Raw genomic sequence first — 21,294 nt, forward strand, 5'->3', positions numbered from 1 at the left:
AATGCTCTGACCAACGAAGGCAAGATGTCATATGCCTTCTTTACCATCCTATTTAACTGTGTGGCCAATTTTTGAGAGCTAAGAGTTTGGATCGCAAAGTTCCTCTGTACATTAATGCTGTTAAGGGTTCTGTTGTAAAACTGCCTACTTTCCTCTTAGCTTGGCTTTTATGGTACGTGACAAACTTTGGATGGCCACAAATTAATTATAGAGCTACTTTAAACTATAGTTCAAAGACTTAGATTAATCAGAGAACACTGTAAATAGATATACTGTATACAGTGTTTTCAGCTGCCACCAACATGACTGGAAATGTACCTAATATTCGATCTTAACATATTAAATAGTCTGTGCCCCAAGCACATCTGTAAAAATAAGTCAAGTTCTTTAAATCATCTAAACTCATGATCCAGTTAATGCTGAAAAAGCTTTTTTTCCCCCCTCCAGGGCTCCAAATGTGTTTCCATATACAGTGGATTCCAGTTAATTGGGCAATCAGTTAATTGGGGCAGTTGCTCATTTGGGATAACTCTTAAGAGAACAAAAACTAATGGAGAAAATAATCAGGAATTTCTTCATTTATTTAGGACACTATGCTGCTTAACTGGGACGGAGGATTGTTGCTGAACAACTTCTAACTCGCGCTTCTGTGGCCAGTAGACACTACACCATGCTTAGAGCGAATAGTTTTTAAATTAGCATCTGTTGCATGTTTGTGTTCAAAACTAACGTGTTTTGTCACTGACACAGTGAAAAATCAGCAGCAAGACAGTTCTGAGCTATTTTGGATCACTGCAATTTCAAGCATTTAGGCTGGGAGATGCCAGAAACAGCAGGGATTGAAAATTAAACTACTTAGCTGCTGAAACAGTTTAGGGACTACAAAGAACTTGAAGGTATCAACAATCATCTTGAATGTTACTTTTGGTCCCCACCGGACACTCAGCTCTCATGTACGGTTCCTAGTAGCTGATTGCATGTATGCTGGTTAGACAGGCAGGCTGAACCAGCTGAGGTTAGCTAGCGTGTCTCATACCCCAATGAGATGGGGTCATGCCTGTCCTAGAATGAGGTCAGCTCCGGTGGACTGGACGGATGAGATCCACAATGACATACTACAGCCCAGAAGGCAGTTCTTCAATGCTCCATGCAGAACAAAGGGCATGGTGAGGCACAGAAGTAGTCATGGACATCCACTGCAATCACGGAAGAGCCCAGTTGTGACGACTACTCCTACTGCTGGACCTGGACTTCCAAGGTGGAGTGTGTAACTACCCCAAAGCAAAAGCTTTTCCACTTTAAAAAATTTCCCCAACAGGTTCCTTGTCATTGTCCAAAACGACAACCACCAGTGGTATTGGTAATATTCTAATTTGTTCTGTATTTCATTTGAATGCATGATATATTAACTCAGTTAAATGGTAGTTTTTTTTAAAATATCTTTTTAACTAGCTATTTTCATGAAACTTTGGCTAATTTGGACCGTTGCTTAATTGGGCTAAAATGTCCCGATTAAACAAGAATCCATTCCAAGACCCCAATTTAACCAGAATCCACTGTAATACTACAAAAAGGTGGATTAAATGTGGTGAATTTTTACAAAACTGGAAATTTAGCCTCATTGTTCCAACTAAAATCTGGAACATAAAGAATGGGCAAGGAAAAGAGAAGTTGAAGAAATACGGTACATTCTCATGGAAGAAGGAAAAACAGCAAAAATAATCTTGTATGATAAGGAAAAACCACAACATATAAATGTTCAAAAAGTATTAGATAGATTGTAACAATCTAACTGATACAGTTTAGTGAACTCAGCACTTTTTCACATAAAGGATATAATGTTTCTTTTATATATAGTCATAAACCTATTTCTCCAGATCAGCAATCTTTGAGCTCAAATTATTACAATCCTATGAAACGTCAGTGGAAATTCGTTGCACTGCTTTGCCAGGTTTTTTTTCCCCTGGTGGGTGAACAAGAAGAATGAAATAAGAATAGCAAGAATAATAAACATCAGTCGAGTAATACTGACCCACATTGCCAATGTATGCAGGCAACCTCAATGTGGACTTTTAATTTTTAAGCAGTTAGGAACTTGGGGCACAAGGCTTTGACCTCAATACTCAATCCCATGTGCACAGGTCAAGTGGAACTGCCCTGTTCCCACTGGAGAAGATACACAAGATTTAGAGAGGGGCCAACAGGACAGACTGCCTATTTTATTCTTTAGGCAGGTGTGTTTAAAACTAGTGAACAGTCAGGCCTTGTAAGACTGCAACATGAAAACAATGAATTCAACATTTCATACAAGTAGCTTTCCTAGTCTATATCAAAACTGCTCAGCTCTGATGAAAGGACGTTAATCTTTTAGCACTGTTTTGGCCCAACCCTACGCACATTTGGACTGGAAGAACGCTTACTGACAGCACCAATATAAAAATACCAAATTTATAAAAAGCCCAAAATACTGGAAATAATCACCAATCTGTTCTCAGATTAATTTCTTCCCCACAATCACCACTGGCAAGAGATCACAGCGAGAGCTCTACCTTACAGCACATAATATTTTGAGTTGCATGTTGTAAAAAGTCAAAGCCTTCAGAAAGCAACATCAAGATTTGCCACAGTCCAGATTTCAGGCTGAGACCCTTCTTCAGGACTGAAATGGAAGGGGGAAGATACCTTAATAATAAGGTGGGGGGGGGGGAGGGGTAGGAGGCCAGCTAGAAGGCGAAAGGTGAAAGGTGAAGCCAAGTTGGTGGTAAGGGTGAGGGGCTGGAGATGAAGGAATCTGATAGGAGAGGTGAGTGGACCATCAGAGAAAGGGGAGGAGGAGAGGAGCCAGAGGGAAGTGATAGGTAGGTGAGAAGAGGTAAAGGGCCAGAGTGGGCAACAGAAGAAGAGGGGAACAGGAAGGAAAATGATTTTTAATTTTAAAAACTGTAAGGAGAAATTGATATTCATGCCATCAAGTTGGAGGCTACCCAGAAGGAACACAAGGCATTACTCCTCCACCCTGAGGGCGGCTTCATCTTGGCACAAGAGAACACCATGAACCGACACGTTGGAACGGGAATGGAAATCGGAATTAAAATGTTTAGCCACCAGTAAGTTCTGCTTTTGGCAGATGGAGTGGAGGTGCTTGATGAAGCGGTCCCTCAATTTATGACAGGTACACTCGAGGCATCAACCACTGTGTGCAAAAAAAAACTGCTTCATAAATCTACTTTAAACTTTCCCCCCCTCACTTTAAAACAATGCCCCCTATCATTTCACATTTCCATCCTGTAAGAAATATTAAAGAATACCCTATCTACACCTCTCATAATTCATCAACCACTCCTCAGTTTCTGAAAAAACAATCTAAGTGCGTCCTATCTCTCCTTGCATGCATGCTATACGCCTTCATTACTACCCTATCTATTTGTGTTACACTTACAGGGAGTGATAACCTTGCAACCCAAGATTCCTCCTCATATCAATTCTCCTCAGAGTCCTGTAACTTACTCTATTTTCTCTTGTACTGGACTTCCTAAAGTACAACACCTCATACTTGTCTGGATTAAACTCCACATTTCCAACTGATCAGGACCTTGCTGGATCCTTTGACAATCTTCCCCACGGTCCACAATTCCATCAATTTTTGTGCTGTCCGCAAACTTACTAATCAACCCACTCATTGATCTCTATCAGAACAGCAGTCCCAGCACATATCCCTGTAAAACAGCACCAGTCGCAGGCCTCCATTTAGAATTACATTCCTTCATGACAACTATCTTTCATGGCCAGGCCAGGCCAAACTTTCTATCAAGTTACCCTTGTAGCTTGCACTTCTGGATCACCCTATTAAAGTAAATATATGTCATCTATCCTGAGATTAATTTTCTTGCACACATTCACAGTAAATACAAAGAATCAATGAAAAACAACACACACAAAGATGGGAAACAATTGTACAAAAGACAATAAACTATGCAAATATAACAATATTAAATAAATAAGCAACAAATATCAAGAACATAAGATGATGAGTCCTTGAAAGCGAGTCCATAATTCATGTTCAGGTCACTGTTGGGATGAGCAAAGTTGAGTGAAATTATCCACCAGGTTCTTGAACCAGAGGGGTGAGGGGTAATAACTGTTCCTGAACCTAGTGCTGTGGGTCCCAATTCTTCTGTACCTCCTTCCTGATGGCAGCAACAAGAAGAGAATGACCTTGACAGTGGGGGTGCTTGATGATGAACGCCACTTTCTTGCAACGGAATTCCTTGTAGATATGCTCAATGGTGGGAAGGGTGTTACCCGTGATGGGTGGGGCTGTATCTACTGCCTATTGTGGACCTTCCTGTTCAAGGGCATTGATGTTTTCATACCAGGCCATGATGCAACCAGTCAAACTACATCTAAAGACACATGTCAAAGTTTTAGACAACATGCTACATCTTGCAAACTTCTGAGAAAGTTCAGGTGCTGCCATGTGTTGTTTGAAAAGGCACTTGCATGTTGGACCGAAGACAGATCCTCTGAAGTATCACTGAGCAATTTGAACTTGCTGTCCCACTCCAGCTCTGATCGCCTGATGAGAACTGGCTCATGGACCTCTGGTTTCCTCATCCTGTAGTCAAAAGTCAGCTCTTGGCTTTGCTGACATTGAGTGAGTTTTCTCTGGCGGCACCATTCAGTCAGATTTTCAATTTCCCTCCTAGGTATTGATTCATCATCAGCTTTGATTTGGTATATCACAGTGGTGTCATCAGCAAACATGAATATGGCATTAGAGCTGTACTTAGCCTCACAGTCAGAAATATAAAGCAAGTAGAGCAGGGAGCTAAGCACAGCCTTCCCGGTGCACCTGTGCTGATGGTAATTGTGGAGGAGATGTTGCCAATCCAACTGACTAGGGGTCTGCAAGTGAACAAATCGAGGATCCGGTCTTGGTTTTGGAGCTTACTGATTAGTTTCGAAGGGATGATAATAATATTGAAGGCTGAGCTGTAGTCAATGAAGAGCATTCTGATTTGTGCACCTTCACTGTCCAGATGTTCCAGTGTTGAGTGAAGAACCAATGAAATGTCATCTACTGTCCACCAATTGTGATGTGAGGCAAATTGGAGCTGATCCAAGTTGCTCCTCTGGCAGAGGTTTTTATGTTTCATCTCCAACTTTTCATTGTTGTACTTCATCCCAGTGGATGCAAGTGCTACTGGACAATAGTCATTGATGCCAGTTACCACATTCTTCTTGGGTACCAGGATAATTGATGGCTGCTTTAAGCAGGTGGATACCTCAGACTGTCAACGTCAGAGGTTAAAAATACTAGTGAAGACTCCAAATGAGAAAATCTGCAGATGCTGGAAATCCAAGCAACACAAAAAAAAAAATGTTGGAGGAACAAAACAGGCCAGGCAACATCTCTGGAAAAGAGAACAGTCAATGTTTTGGGTCGCGGCCCTTCATTAGGACTTGGGAAAAAAAAAAAAAGAGGAGCCAGAGTAAGAAAGTACCACAAGTAAAACTGGGAGTGGCGGGGAGGATGAAGCAAAGAGCTGGGAAGTTGATTGGTGAAAGAGATGCAGGTAATAGAAGAGAGAATCTAATAGGAGAGGGTAGAAGACTACGGAAGAAAGAAAAGGAGAGGAGCACCAGAGGGAGGTGATGGGCAGATAAGGAGATAAGGTGAGAGAGGGAAACGGGAATAGTGAAGTTGGGGGGGGCATTACCAGAAGTTCGAGGACTCGATGTTCATGCCATCAGGTTGGAGGCTACCCAGACAGAATACAAGTTGTTGCTTCTCCAAACTGAGTGTGGCCTCATCGGGACAGTCGAGGCGGCCATGACCCGTCATGTCAGAATGGGAATGGGAGGTGGAATAAAAATGGATGGCCACTGGGAGATCCCTCTTTTTCTGGCGGACAGAACATAGGTGCTCAGTTATGTGATTTCCCAATCTGTGTCAGGTCTTACCGAATTACAGGAGGCTATACCAGGAGCTCCGGACACAGCAGATGACCCCAACAGGCTCACAGGTTAAGTGTTGCCTCACCTGGCAGACTGCTTTGGGTCCCGAATAGTAGTGAGGGATGAAGTGTAGGGGCGGGTGTAGCACTTGTTCTGCTTGCAGGGCTAAGTGCCCGGAGGGAGGTCAGTGGGGAGGGACAAATGGACAAGGGAGTCATGTATAGAGATGGCAGAAATAAGAGCATTATGTGCCGGACGCAGAGGCTGGTGGGGTGGTAGGTGAGGACAAGAGGAACCCTATCGCTGGTGTGGTGGCAGGAGGATGGCATGAGAACAGACATGCGTGAAATGGAAGGGATGCGGTTGAGGAACTCCAGCCAGTAGATCAGCACAGGTCTTTCGTACACAGCCAGGAATCTAAAAGGAAGTGGGGTGGGGAAGGGAATTAAAAACTGGATTAGGAGGGCTAAAAGCAGACAGAAAATGACACTACACTACTTAATTGGGACAGGAGACTATTGCAGAAGTTTCTAACTAGCGCCAATTGTGTGCTCGTGGCCGGTAGATACAACATTGTTCTTAGGGCAAACAGCTTTTCAATAGCATCATTTTCATGTGATTTTGTTATTTTATTCATTTGGGCCAATGGATGCCAAATTAAATAGCAGTGATTTTTAACACTACTTCATGCAGGAAGACAATCCTGTCGATAACTATTAAGAACTAATACACAGTTTCATATATAGTACCGTAATAGCATTGGTAGAGTTCTAATTTGTTCTGTATTTCATTCCAATACATAATTTGTTACTCAGTTAAATGCTAGTTTGGCTTTTTTATACTTTTTTTTCCCCACTATTTCCATAAAGTTTTGGCTAATTAAGACAGCCATTTAAGTGGGCCAAAATGGACTGGTCCCAATGTGTCCCAATTAACTAAAACCCCTGTAGATAAAACAGCTTGTATACATAGATTGCTTGCATGTTCATAACATAACGCAAGGCACAGGGAAGTCTGTACATAAGGTGACCCTGACAGGAAATGAAGTATTGGTGGTGGGGTTTATGGAGGGATGGGTTAGTCTGTAAAGATGTTGATTAGCCTTACTGCTTGGGGAAGTAGCTGTTTTTGAGTTTAGTGGTCCTGGTGTAGATAGGACATAGCTTCCTCCCCGATGGGAGTGGGACAAACAGTCCATGAGCATGGTGAATGGGATCGTTTGTGATGCTACCAGCCTTTTCTGGCACCTTTCTGTATCCATGTCCCTGAAGGCAGGTATGCTGGTGCCAGTGACACGCTGGGCAGTTTTGACTACCTGTTGTAGAGCCTTCCTGTCCACTGCAGTGTAGTTTCCATACCATGCAGTGATGCAGCTTGCTAGGATGCTCTCTATTGTGCATCTGTGGAATGATACAAGTATGGATGAGCAAAATCCAGCTCTCTTCAGTGTCCTCAGAAAGTAGAGGTGCTGGTGAGCGTTCCTGATGGTGTAGGATGTGTTCTGGGACAATGAGAGGTCGTGTGAGGTGAGCACTCCAAGGAGTTCAAAACTGTTTGCAGTTTCCACTGCTGTGCCACAGATTGTAGACGGGTATGAGTGGTGCAAGTTTTCCTGAAGTTGATAACCATCTCCTTTGTCTTGTTAATATTGAGGAAGAGGTTATTTGCCAGGTACCAAGTCACAAGCTCTTCCGGACCTCCTCCCTGTAGCAGACTCACCATTGTTGGTGATAAGCCCCACCACTATCGTGTCATTGCAAACTCGATGACATGATTACTCGGGTGTTTGGCAGTGCAGCCACACGTGAGCAGAGTGAAGCAGCAATGGGCCCAGCACACAGCCCTGGGTGGGGGGGGACCCATGTTGAGGGTGAAGGGAATCAAGGAATACTCACACAGCCCTGGGTGGGGGGGGGACCCATGTTGAGGGTGAAGGGAATCAAGGAATACTCTTGGGTGCAGGGAACAAATTCTGTCCCACCTGAGCTTCTTTCAATAAGGAAATTCTAATCAAGATTGGGGAAATTAAAATCACCCAGTACACCAACCCCTTTTAAAATATATCTTTCAGTTATTTAAGTAATAAAGATCTAACAGCTCTATTTATGTTATTCTAGACAACAGGGTGACCCATTGGGGCACCCTTTGAGAGAAGGGTAGTGCAGTCTGATGTGACCAGAATGAACATGAAATTTCCCTGAATGCTATTGGTATCGCTTTGCTTTGGAAACTGAAGTAGAAAACCTCAGTTTATTAAAGAAGAACGATGCATAGCAAAGCAAATATAGCTCCTCCTCATTTAACAAAGGACACTTTTTATGGCATCATTTCTGGTTTATCTGCCACCCTTGTGCCTCTCGTCATCTGGAGACATGCAGCCCTTTCATCCCCTGTCTCTTCATCTCTTCTGCTGTTTGTTCTTTGTCTCTGATCCTGGAGACGTGCATTTCTCACAACACACATCAAAGTTGCTGGTGAACGCAGCAGGCCAGGCAGCATCTATAGGAAGTAGTACAGTCGGCATCAGGACGAAGGGTCTCAGCCCGAAACATCGACTGTACCTCTTCCTATAGATGCTGCCTGGCCTGCTGCGTTCACCAGCAACTTTGATGTGTGTTGCTTGAATTTCCAGCATCTACAGAATTCCTCGTGTTGACGTGCATTTCTCAGCTCCTTTGTCTCTTCCTTTCTCCTCCTTCTGTGCCTGTTTTTGTCATTCTGGAGATGTGCAGCCCTTTCATCCCTCATCTCTTCTGTTTGTTGTTTGTCTCTGATCCTGGAGACGTGCATGCCTCTCCTCCTCTGTCTCCTTCTCTCATTTTTTTCGTCCTGACTCTGATCCTGGAGTTGTGCGGCCCTGGTCTCCTCTGATTCTTGTTCTCTCCCTCTCCTTGCCACTTCCCGACAACACCTGGTGTCATCTCTTGACCATAATGTCCCCCTTCCCTTTCCACGTGGCATAATTAGGCTGACCATTTTTTTTTTTACCCTAATGCTGGATAGAAGATACGAAGCAGTAACACCAAAGGATGCTGATTATTCTTGTTGATGTGGTTGGCGCTCTCCTAAATGGACGTGATAAAGTCATCGCTGTCCTTCGACTGCAGCAAAGGGTTTTATGGGTGTCTCGAAGTAAGTCATTATAACAAGATTTAATTATCTCTTATTGATGGGTGGCAGTTAGATCCGTCCCAATCCTGCACATGCTGATTGTGATTAGCAGAATGTGACCCCTCGAAAGAGCTGCCTTGCCCTTTTGCTCCGGTACGTGTTGCTGCTGAGGCTGGCCGTGCGCATGCGTTCGGCTGTCGTGTCCTGATTTCCTTGATGGCGGATCGGCTGTCGGGTGAAAGCGAGCCTATTGATTTTTGCCAATGGGCAATTTTATACGAATGTATAACCCTGAACTTTGCCTGTATTCTGTCAGTTAGCGCATTTTAATTTGATTTAGCCAAAGAAAGTGCTGCTGTAATGCACCGTTTGCACTAATTGGAGATCACAAACAGACAGAGAGAGCATGAGAGTTTTAGTAGTATATAGACAAATGTCTAAATTCAACAGGATTATTTAAGACAAACACTTCCTTTGGCAGTTCCTTAGAACTGAAGATAACTTGTTTCCACTGAGGAGTGAGAGGAGGAGCGTGCAATTTCTCTTAACATGGGAAAATTATTGCACGAGCCACCACCAGGTGCTGACAGACTGAGGATTTGTCCAATTATTCCAATTCACAAATAATACATGAAAAGCAAAGATCTGCACCTGCTGCACACACACAATTCAAGTACACGCTGATGAAATCTTACTAAGAACATTAACCTTGGCACAAACTCCTTTCCTTTCTCTCACCACTTTCCCACTCACACTCATACCTTCCTCAGTCTTCCTCCAGCTGAACACTCCCCCCTACCCCAACAGTCCTAGGTCCTTTTCATTCACCCCTTTCTGATTTACCCATTCCTACCTCTTTCCCACACATGAACTCTGCCCACCCCCCCAATTGCTTCCTCCCTCAGCAGTTCCCAACTGGTCATTTCCACAAAGAACAAGACTGCCCACAATTTCCGACTGCCATCCAGAATCACCACACCCCGCCCCAACCAACTCATCCAGTCCTAGAAGCCATGCTCCAGGGCCCAGGCCACAATACCTGAACTAATCCCAGAAAACCAGAGAAGAATCTTCACCTGTCCCTCTGTGCTGTCTAATGTCAGTAGAGTGTAGTTTCCGGCTGGATTTCAGACTGGCTTTCCAGCAGATCCAGACAGGCTCACCTTGCTGTACAGGGAGCAGTTTGCTTGGCAGAATTACCTGCCTAAATTCAAGGCTCCATTTACACACTCTGGGCTTCTCTCCCATATTCCTTCCTGGCTTCCCCAGCCCCTCTGTGCTATGTTGCCTTTTTTAAGTAGGGCATCAAACCCATCAGTCATTGCCAAATACAATTTACTGTTGACTGGTATTGGAAAATGTAAATGCATACATTCTATTTTCTATGTATTACAGTATTTACAATATTTACTCAACAGTATTTCAGTATTTACTCAAATGCACACATTATATTTTTTATATTTACTATGTAACCACTGCTAGCTGAATAGAGGGTATTCACTATGTAGCCATGACTTTTGACCTAATCACTATTAATTCAGGAAGAGAACTAGAATGAAACCAAGTAGAAAGATAACGGTGGCAAGTAAGGTAATGAAATATGTGGCAGTATGTCAAAACAAGACTAATTAAGAAATAACTGTGGTTAGGGATGAGGAGACACCTGGTCTAAAAGGTAAACTAGGACATAATTAAATTGGGGAGTAAAACAATAGTGGAAGGTCGAGAGCGGATGTATTGATGATATGTGATCACAGGCCGTCTGGATATGATAATGTAGCTAAGATAGGAGATTGCTATAAAAAATGCTGTGTACAAGCCTCGATGGGCAGTCAGCTACTAGCTTTCTGATTGTCTCAGCTTTGATTCGCAAATTAAAGTTTAAAACGTCTTGAAGGATTTTCTGCGTCTCCTTGTTGTTTGTAAGAAACGAGAAACCATGACACTGGCAATTATGACACAAAGGCAAATAGGATCCACTTCCTGGAATGTTCTCACCCTCCTTCCTGCAACAAACAAAGATGAAGCCAAAGTCTACAATCAGTACAAAGTAAAATGGTAAAAATGTTTGCAACCATTTGCCTTCAGAATTGGAAATGAATGGGCTGGTATGGGGTTGGCTTCCTCAAAAATAAATCATCCTACTCAAATCGCTTGAGGAAGAAGATTATCAAAGCTTAATATCCAAAAACATCTGAAATCAATCTCAAAAATACACACTAAAGAAAATTGCATAATTTTCTTTCAGGTATTCTGCAAAGTAATAACTTGAACTTTGATCAAAATAAGCATTCAAATGAACACATGAAAAGTAGCATTAAAATAAATAGCAATTTGCATTATGTCGCAGTTGGATGGCTGGTCCAATTTTGCCAAACACGGATTATACCACCAGATTAAATTATGAACTAAGAAGTGTATTATCCTTCATTGCTAGATTTAAACTGCCATTTTTGTTCATATGCACACAAACTCAAGTCACATTATTAAATTCATTAAGAGGTATTTTAACCTCAGTTCACTATACCATTTACTTGATAGAAGAAGCAGAAACGTGACAGCACCTTGAATTATGCATGCTTTTATGTTCATATTGTCCAAATGACAGGGAAATCAATTTACAAAAAAATTTTTAATGTTTATGATGCATTAAGTTATAAAACTTCAACTTCTGAAAAAGTTAGAAGAGAAAAACAAATCTGAAAATGGTAAATGACAAACTGATAGAAAGGTTGATGGGATACAGATAATCTTTTCTAAGGAAATAGTGAAAAGTTTTTTCAGCAAAAATTTTTTTTGAATATAATTCCCCAATTCACTTTTCCTTTCTAATTTGTAACCTTTCCCAAGGCAGAGAGTAATCCGCATTATTTCCTCAAATCAATGAGTAGTTCTTTGTACCACTGTAGCCATGGCATTGCTTTACAATCATTCACTGAAATAAAAGAGCTGGTGGAAGTCGTGTGAAGATCAAGATCTTCCACTGTGAACTTCACAAAAGACAATTGTCAAGATTCTCTGTGTAACACCACACAACTATGCCAGTTTTGGCATTTCAGTACTCTATTCAGCTAACTGCAAACATGATCTTCATGACCAGCTCTTAAGGAGTTACAAAACAAACAATACTTGCAGCTATAGAAGAAAGTGCTGTTGAATGAATGGGAGCTGCAATGATGGGAGGTGAGAGTGAATACGTTTTCAACAAGTCAGGGGAACCTGGGCCAGGTGAAGAACATGGCCTGCAAGAAGCATTTACTTTGTGCAACTGTGCCCCAGAGATCTTAGAGAATTCGAGACAGGTCCCATGGTAGGGGAGTACAAAGAGCTATCAATGAAGAGTAATGTAACAATAATTCAGTCTTTTACTGCCTGCACCAGAATAAATCTGCAATGCTAGCAAATTCACCAGCTTGTCCTTATCAGCTGAAGGAAAAGATAATAAAGTTTGCTCTGCTTAAATACTATTTGGTCACCCCCATTGAAGGAAACACGTCATTAGACTGGAAAGGGTCCAAAGATTTATGAGAATGTAGCTGGGACAAGAAGGCCTGAATTAGAGAGAGAAGTTGGGCAGATGAGGACCATTTTCCTTGGAATGTGGGACACTGAGGGATGATGTTATAAAGAGGTGAATAAAATCATGAGGACTATGGAAAGTGCGAATACAGAGTATTTTTGCTGGGGAAAAGGAACAAAAACTAAAAGTGCTATGTTTAAAATGAGAGGGAATAGATTTAAAACTGATCCAGTGACAATTTCTTCACAGAGGACGCTGAATACATGGAATGAACTGACAGGAAGTAATTGAGACAGCTACAACAACAGCATTTAAGAGACATTTGGATAGGAAAGGAGAAGGACCAAATGTGATTAAATGGGACCAGCTCTGGTGAGCATAGATGTGCAAGATCAAAGGTCCAATTTCCGCGCTGTATTACTCTATGATTTTAAGTAATAAATTTGGGTGACCTTCCTAATGTAGCAGCGATTTCCAAAAAGAGCTATGGCAGAGATTGGGTGCAGTAGCCTGAAATGATCCCAAAGCTAGGAAGTTGAGAGTAATCATTGCCTTAACTGCCAGAAGCAAACCAGTCTGGGGATTTGCAAGGCTACATTGGAGGTCTCACCTCAGAAGAGAAAGAATACTATTTGAGTGATAGCATAGTTTCCAAGGAAAAAGGATTAGTACACCTCTGCCATTATTCTAAACATTGATGTTCCACAAGGTTGTGTCCTACACCCTCCTACTCTACTCCCTGTGCACTGATGTCTCTGTACCTGATTCTGTCCCTGTATTCTCTGTACCTGATTCTGTACTAACTCCATCTACAGGTTTGCAGATGATACCACCATGGTGGGTTGTATCTCAAATAACGAGTTAAAATACAGGAAGGATATAGAGAACTTAATTACATGGTGCCATGACAACAACCTTTCCCTCAATATCAATGAATTTTGTTTTGCTGACTTCAGAAAGAGAACAGTGTACATACTCCTGTTTTCACCAACAGTGCTGAGGTTGAGAGCTTCATGTTCCAGGGGCAACATCATCGATAACCTCTCCTGATCAAAACACCTAGATGCCAAGAAAGCTCACCAGAACCTCTACCTCCTCGGAGGCCAAAGAAATTTGACAAGTCTCACTGGTGCACAATGGAAGAGCCAAGATCCCTTGCATCCTTATCTTCTGGATGAGCTAACCATGAGGGGCCATACAGAAAGAATTCCTAGACCTACTTTTATCGACATTCACATTGACATTCTACCTACTAATTATGTTTAATAATCTCATCTTCCAAATAGATTTCTAGGAAATGGCTCAAATATTACTAGCAGAGGATAAGTACAATGTTTGAAAGATTTAGATTTCACATTAACAAAAAACATCCTAAAATATTTTCTGCTTGGAGGAACAGGAATAAAACACAGTTTGTCACAATGCCACACTTTGACATATTTTGTTCATGAACAAATTAAGATTAGCCCTGTTCGGGAAGGCTTGGAATGTGTATAGATTGCTTTAAGACAGACATCAGAAATGCAAACAAACGCAGTTGGCCATGATCCAAAACTGACAATTATACCCCAATTTGGACAAAATTATGATTTGATTTAAGTGAGGCAAATATCTTGGAAGTCTAATAGGCCTGAAGATGACCAAGATAAGCAGGGATAAAAAAGGTCAAAGAATGCTTGAACAATTTAAAATTTATGGAAAGTAAAAGAAGGCACCCTCACTAAGACTGCAGGGAATGAACAAACTTAGAAGGATAAAAGCAGTTGTGAGAGTTTCAGCAGGGGATAAACTGCAACATTATGGAGGTAAATAAAGACTGTGGCTGGACAGGGCAGGAATGTGAAATCTGAAACACATCTCAGGGATAAATACAATAGCAGAGTTTGTCCATTTTATAGTTGTCAAGGAAAGGATGGAATTGATACCCAAGGAAAAAAGAGTTTGAAATGTGGAAATAAAGATAATGGCTTCAGTCTTTCTGACATTTAGCTGAAAGTTTTCTGGACATTCCAATACTGGATATGGTGTGAATTGACAATGTGAAGGCAGGTGGTAAAATTGAGCTAATGTACCTGTTCAGCCAAATATAAATGTTCAAATATTAACCTAGGACATCATAGAGGGGCAAATGTTGCCAAGAATAGCTACTTGAGAAACAATAGGCCATAATGCAGCCCACATATCAAACTACTTTATTATCTGGACCAAGCTTTTTAAGGCCACTTGGGCCTGAAAAATATTTTTCTATTCTTATGAAAAACATTGCATCTATGAAGAACATCACTGCTATGGTAATTTCAGAATCATTAACAGCGGCAACCACAAAACGTATTTTACTGCATTTATCAATACCAAGTTAATGTCTCCCACAAATATGACTTGAATATACGCTAAAAGCAAAGTCAACATATCCTTTCCAAATAAGCTTGTTTGTACATGCTGCCATATCTAACATACTCCAGACCAAAGCAAATGAAAGGAAAAAAATCTAAAACTCTACAGGGGAAGAGATAATCAGGAACAGCATGCTGCAGTCAGGGAGAAGCTTTTTCATGACAACACAGGTCACCACCAGCATGATCTACAACCACCTGCACAAAGGTGTGACAGGCAAGATTATCGAACATAGGCAGTAAGATCCTCAGGGTGTTAAGAGTAAACTGAGCAGCTCTCTGAAGGACAGAAGAGAAATGAACGATGTGGAAGGTCCTAAACTGCCTCTGTACCAAGTTAGCCAATGAAAAGCTAACAAAGTGAAAAATCCTGCAAATTACTACGGGTTGCAAGCAATACGGCATCATTCGTTCTGCCCATTGTTTGGCAAGAACCTGTACTTGTCTCAGGACTCAGTGACGGCCAAGTCATTTACATTGTTTCATGTTAACCAACAGATCAATTCATCAATGGCAGAAAGCCGGTGTGTTTCTATGGTAGGGCATCCAAACTATAGGCTGTAGGCTTTAGCTTAGAGGGAGAAGGATTTTCATATGAGTAGTTGGCCTTTGATAATGTGCTACCATAGAAAAATAACAGAGGCAGAACCAGCAACAACACAAGAGGCACCTTGTTAGGTAATTGAAAGATCAAGGCACTGAGGGATATTGAATTCATTCAGGCAAGTTGGGGTGGTATACATAGACATGATGATCCACATAGAAACAGTGGGCCTAGAGGCCTATGGCAGTACTGTCCAAGTTTACAACCATATAATGGGAATTAAGACTTCCCTCAATCTAAAGAATATTTAACATGTATCCATATTTAGGTCTCCTTGGGATTTATAACTTGCTGTTAGAAAATTCCCAGTTGCGTCTACCCATTCTAAAAGCTCAGAGTCCCAAGTATTGGGATCATTCTGTAGCCTTACTCTGGACCTTCTGTAGAAGTTCCCATGTATTCCACTGCTTTACAGAACAAAATAGAATATACTTAAACATATTTTGTACACTTCTATTTTTGTTTTTCAATTTATGTTGTTCTAAAAATATCTGCTAGTCCCATGGCCTCAAAATAATGATCGTAGTTTTTAAATTTCATTAGTTACAAGAAAGATCTCTCAGTTGCACATCATTTAAACAGGTACTGGGCTTAATCACAATGACCTTACCTCAGTTATATCACTCTAGTTTATTGTCTTCCATGCATAGAAATGTCAAGCTTTATTATGTCCTGGTCAACTTTTTTTTGCCTCAGATTTCATTCTACAAATTTACTAAAGAACTCAGAAGTTGCAGAGCCACTTACAGTATTAAAGAAGCATGATTTTAATCTACAAATAGGCACCACCCTAAAAAATTTCCACTTAGCTGAAATTAATAGACCTAATTAACACTACTTCATAAAAATTAAAAGCTACAAAAAACTACAATGAAATAATGGGAGCAAATCATTAATAAAATCACAAGATGCTTATTCATCAGAAAGCACAGGTTATAATATTTACTGTCAATACAAGTACACTGTACTATTCTAAAGAATTAAAAAATTGTGGCACAAACTTTCTATCAGATATGCACCAAAGCTTTATCTTAAATAAGCCAATTATTGCATCATTCCTTATTTGTTTTTGGTCAATCTTGTTTGCGGTGTGAAAGATATCCTAGCAATACTCTGGTAAATAATTAGAGAAAAAGGAATAGCTTTAAACAATATTGCTTGTCAGTAAGATACAGAAAGCAAGTGAAATTGCAACTTAAAAAGAACCAGGTTTTAATACCTGGCACCTGTAGTTGGTAAGTTACGCTAAGAAAAAGAATCCAACTGTTTTCAATGCTGTCATTTTGGAATTTATCTATAAAGTGATCAATGTATCGTGCTGCCATTCCACAACCACTGTGTACTCAAAGCTTTACAATATAATGCAATAAAGCGCAAAAGAGAAACAAGAATGGATATCAGACTGCTGGAAAACAATGCTGGAGAGGTAGTAATGGGGGACAAGGAAATGGCAGATGAAATGAATAAGTACTTTGCAGTATGTTGTAAATTCCAGGTGTCAGGGGTCATGAAGTATGTAAAATTACCATTACAAGGGAGAAGGTTCTTGGGAAACTGAAAGGTCTGCAGGTAGATGTCACCTGGACCAGATGGTGTACATCCCAGGGTTCTGAAAGGGGTGACTAAAGAGATGGTGAAGGCACTAGTAATGATCCTTCAAGGATCATTATACTGTTCATACTGTTAAGCATCTGGAGAACCTTATGACTAACTTTTCAATGCGTATCCAGATTTCTGGAGCAGGGTTTATTCATGGACTATAGTTTTACTTCAGTCACAGTAACTTGTACTAAAATCCTAAATAAAATGTGATTTTAAGACCTTAAGATATAGAAGCAGAATTAGGCCATTTCACCCATCGAGTCTGCTCTGCCATTTCATCATGGGTGATCCAATTTTCCCCTCAGCCCCAGTCTCCTCCCTATCCCTTGGTGCCATGACCAATCAAGAATCTATCAACCTCTGCCTTTAATAACATACAGACTTGGTCTCCACAGCTGCCTGTGGCAACAGATTCACCACTTTTTGGCTAAAGGAATTCCTCCCCATCTCCGTTCTAAAAGTCTGCCCCTCTATTCTGAGGCTGTATCCTCTGGTCTTAGACTCCCTCACTATAGGAAACATCCTCACCACATCCACTCTATCAAGGCCTTTCACGATTCAATTTTTCTGAATTCCAGTGAATTACTGGCCCAGAGCCATCAAACACACTTCATGTGACAAGCCGCTCAACCCTGGAATCATTTTTGTGAACTTCCTTTGAGCCCTCTCCAGTTTTAGCACATCCTTTCTGAGACAAGGGTCTAAAACTGCTCACAATACTCCAAGTGAAGTCTTACCAGTGTTTTATAAAGGCCCAACATTACATCCTTGTTTTTATATTCTAATCCACTTGAAAGGAATGCTGACATCGTATTATCAAAGTGCAACACCTCGCCTTTATCTGGGTTAAATCCATCTGCCATTTCTCTGCTCATATCTGCAACTGATCTATATTGCACTGTATTCTTTGTCAGTCTTCTACTCTATCTGCAACTCCACCAAGCTTGGCATCATCTGCTAATTTACTAACTCAACCACCTACATTTTCATCCAGGTCATTTATATACATCACAAACAGCAGGGGTCTCGGTACAGACCCCTCTGGAACACCACTAATCACTAACCTCCAGCTAGAACAAGTCTCTTCAACCATTTCCTTCTGTCTTCTATGCACGTGCCAGTTCTGAATCCAAACTCGCCGCAGACCCCATGCATCCTAATCTTCTGGATTAGCTTTCCATGAGGGACTTGGTCAAATGCCTTGCTAAAACCCATGGTGAACAGGATCTACTGCTTCTACTGTAGACTGACACTGACACTCATCAATCTCTCTCGTCACCCTGTCAAAAAACTCAATCAAATTGGTAAGACACGACTTGCCCTGCAAAAAACTACACTGGCTCCCCCTAATTAGGTCATGGATTTCCAAATGCTCATATATCCTAAACTTAAGAATTGTCTCTAGCAATTTCCTTTCAACTGATAGGAGACTGGTGTAGATGATCATGTACATCCAGTACAAGGGTGGAGAAGCATTGCAAATAAAAACAATTCTCCCATAGGCAAAGTGACAAAGGCTGCCCTAGGACAAGCCAAACTTGCAGAACAACTTGATCTTGATTTGCATTCTAAAGAATTATGTTACTCCAGTAAATTTATTAGTTATGTTACAATATTTGCCCCACAATCTGGACAGTCAGATCATTGTTAGTGATGCAGGCTTTGAATCTTGCAAAGATTGAGGTTAGAGTTCTGTAATTATCTTTAAATGTCTGAGAGCACAAAGTATACCAAATAAGTAGATTTATAGTCCTTGATGCTAAATTACAAATTGCCCCTGGAAAGCCAGATTTGAAACAGAAATTTACTTACTCTCTCTTTCCACTGACGCTGCCTAATTCTACTGAATGTTTCCACAATTTTATTTTTTTCTTTAGAACACCACCATTTGCAATTTTCTATCTGAAAGATAGATCTTTAGATCTTCATGTCAAATAAAGGACAGAATATGTTTTACCACTCGAATTAATGGGAGCCGGGACTGCGGTACTGACTTCAAATGATTTTCTTTCTAACAATCTACAAACTGGATTGAAATTTGACGTCATTACTCTTTTGCATTAGTCCAAGACATTTAACAAAGCAAAATGCCAGAGTAGCTGCTTAATTTCTGCATGCTTAAAAAATTTTCAGAACAGCCACCACAGCGGCCTCCCCACATTACTTCTTTCTGTTAAATAATATTTCGGTGTTCTTGAGAGACAATATGACCCCTTGAAAACAATTCACTCCGTAGATAGTCAAACTCCGAGGCAGCCTTCTGTTGCTCCGGGTGCCACCATGATAAATCATTCTGTAAGAGGCGGCTCCCCAGACTGACTGTGAGACTGACGCTGACCCGATTCCGGGTAGAGGGTGGCGAGCCCGGCCTGCAGCCCCGACTCACCTTGTTGAGGTGGGGGTTGCGAGTGATCTCGTAGCCCCGTTTCTTGGTGTGAAGCTGGGGGCCGGGGCCTCGGCCACTGCTGCTCACCCTGGCCCAGCTCCGAGTCGCGTTTCCCGTGGCTAGGAGAGACAGCGGGCCGTTGACAGCTCTCGGTAAGCTGGCAAGCCGCTTGGAGAAGGCCAGTGCGCTCATGGTGCTCGCCGTATCAGTCTACAGTAGAAGCGACTGAGGGAAAGTGAAGGGAGACAATAATAACTCCTCGGCACAGCTTCCGCGCAAGCATCCACTTAATTGCACTTTTATGATCCGCGGCAGCCACAGGGATTGGCAGTGTTCAGGTATTGATGACAATCCACGAGTTAAAGGTTCCCTTTTAATTGGTCGTGGCTCCGCGTTTGTTGTCAGCCGCGTTGCCGTGCCCTGGAACAGCCAGTGCAATGCCTCTCTCTCCTTCAGGGGTTCCGCGGTGCCCGGCGCTGACTCACTGGCCAGTCTATCCCCCTCCCATCCAACCCACTGAGATAGGCCTCGGCACCTCTGCAAACTAACTGATCGTTAGCATATTCTGATTCAAACCTGAAATGCGGTAACAAACCCCCAGCAGGCGCAGAAGTGTTTTAACTGTAGCTAGCTTCCATTTTCATTTAAATCCATGTCTGATGCCAAATCTAGGATATATTTACTGACGTAAACACGAGGAATTCTGCAGATGCTGGAAATTCAAGCAATACACATCAAAGTTGCTGGTGAACGCAGCAGACCAGGCAGCATCTCTAGGAAGAGGTACAGTTGACGTTTCGGGCCGAGACCCTTTGTCAGGACTACTCAGGGTCTGGGCTCCAAACGTCGACTGTATCTCTTCCTAGAGATGCTGCCTGGCCTGCTGTGTTCACCAGCAACTTTGATGTGTGTTGCATATATTTACTGAGACAGCATTAGCTTGATAGCATCAGCACAGTGATACTGTAAAATGTTATGTAGCTTATTCAAGTATAATTTATTTTACTTTAATTTGTGTTATTTTAATATGTTATGCATTCAGGTATCACCTGCCAATCCATCATTAATTATGATTAATTGGCAGATTAGGGATCAAATTCTAACTTCAGCAGAACCTCCAAAGGTTAGCTCAAACAGCCCCTTAAGCATATTTAACTGATTCAATAGCTTCCTCCTTCCTTCTCAGTCCTGCAGAAGGGTCTCAGCCCAAAGTCTTGACTGTTTACTCTTTTCCATAGATGCTGCCAGACCTGCCGAGTTCCTCTAGCATTCTGTGTGTGCTGCTTTTTTATTTTCACCTTCTTCCTAGGACTAATGAGATTCAGGGTTAAAAAACATTCTAAACTGGATAAAAAGTACAAATTGCATCCTTTCTGTGTTCAGAATCACAATCAGATCTAACATCACCAGTATATTCTGTGAAATTTGTTGTTTTGTGGCAGTAGTATATTACAATACATAATAATAAAAACTAAATATAGTAAACAGTAATAAAGTTACAGTAAGTATATATATAAAAAAAATTAGTGCAAAAAAGAGGGGGAATATTGAATAAGTATTCATAGCTCCTTTCAGAAATCTGATGACATTGGGGAAGAAGCTGTTCCTGAAATGTTGAGTGTGTGTGTCTTCAGTCTCCGGTCTCCAGTACCTCCTCCTCGATGGTAGCAATGAGAAGAGGGCATACCCTGGGTGATGGGGGTCCTTGATGATGGATGCC

General features: G+C 41.5%; 1 protein-coding gene across 1 annotated transcript in view; it reads right to left on the reverse strand.

Moving 5' to 3' along the window:
• Positions 1–20,101, reverse strand: part of LOC140200269 (NADP-dependent malic enzyme-like) — a 163,517-nt gene extending 143,416 nt beyond the window's left edge. The window contains exon 1 of the mRNA XM_072263357.1: positions 19,575–20,101. Within this exon, the coding sequence (XP_072119458.1) occupies positions 19,575–19,766 (192 nt within the window). The 5' untranslated portion in view covers positions 19,767–20,101. The remainder of the gene's footprint in view (positions 1–19,574) is intronic.
• Between the last annotated feature and the right edge of the window lie 1,193 nt (positions 20,102–21,294).

Source organism: Mobula birostris, chromosome 7, assembly GCF_030028105.1.
Source record: "Mobula birostris isolate sMobBir1 chromosome 7, sMobBir1.hap1, whole genome shotgun sequence".
In the NCBI taxonomy this organism is placed as follows: domain Eukaryota; kingdom Metazoa; phylum Chordata; class Chondrichthyes; order Myliobatiformes; family Myliobatidae; genus Mobula; species Mobula birostris.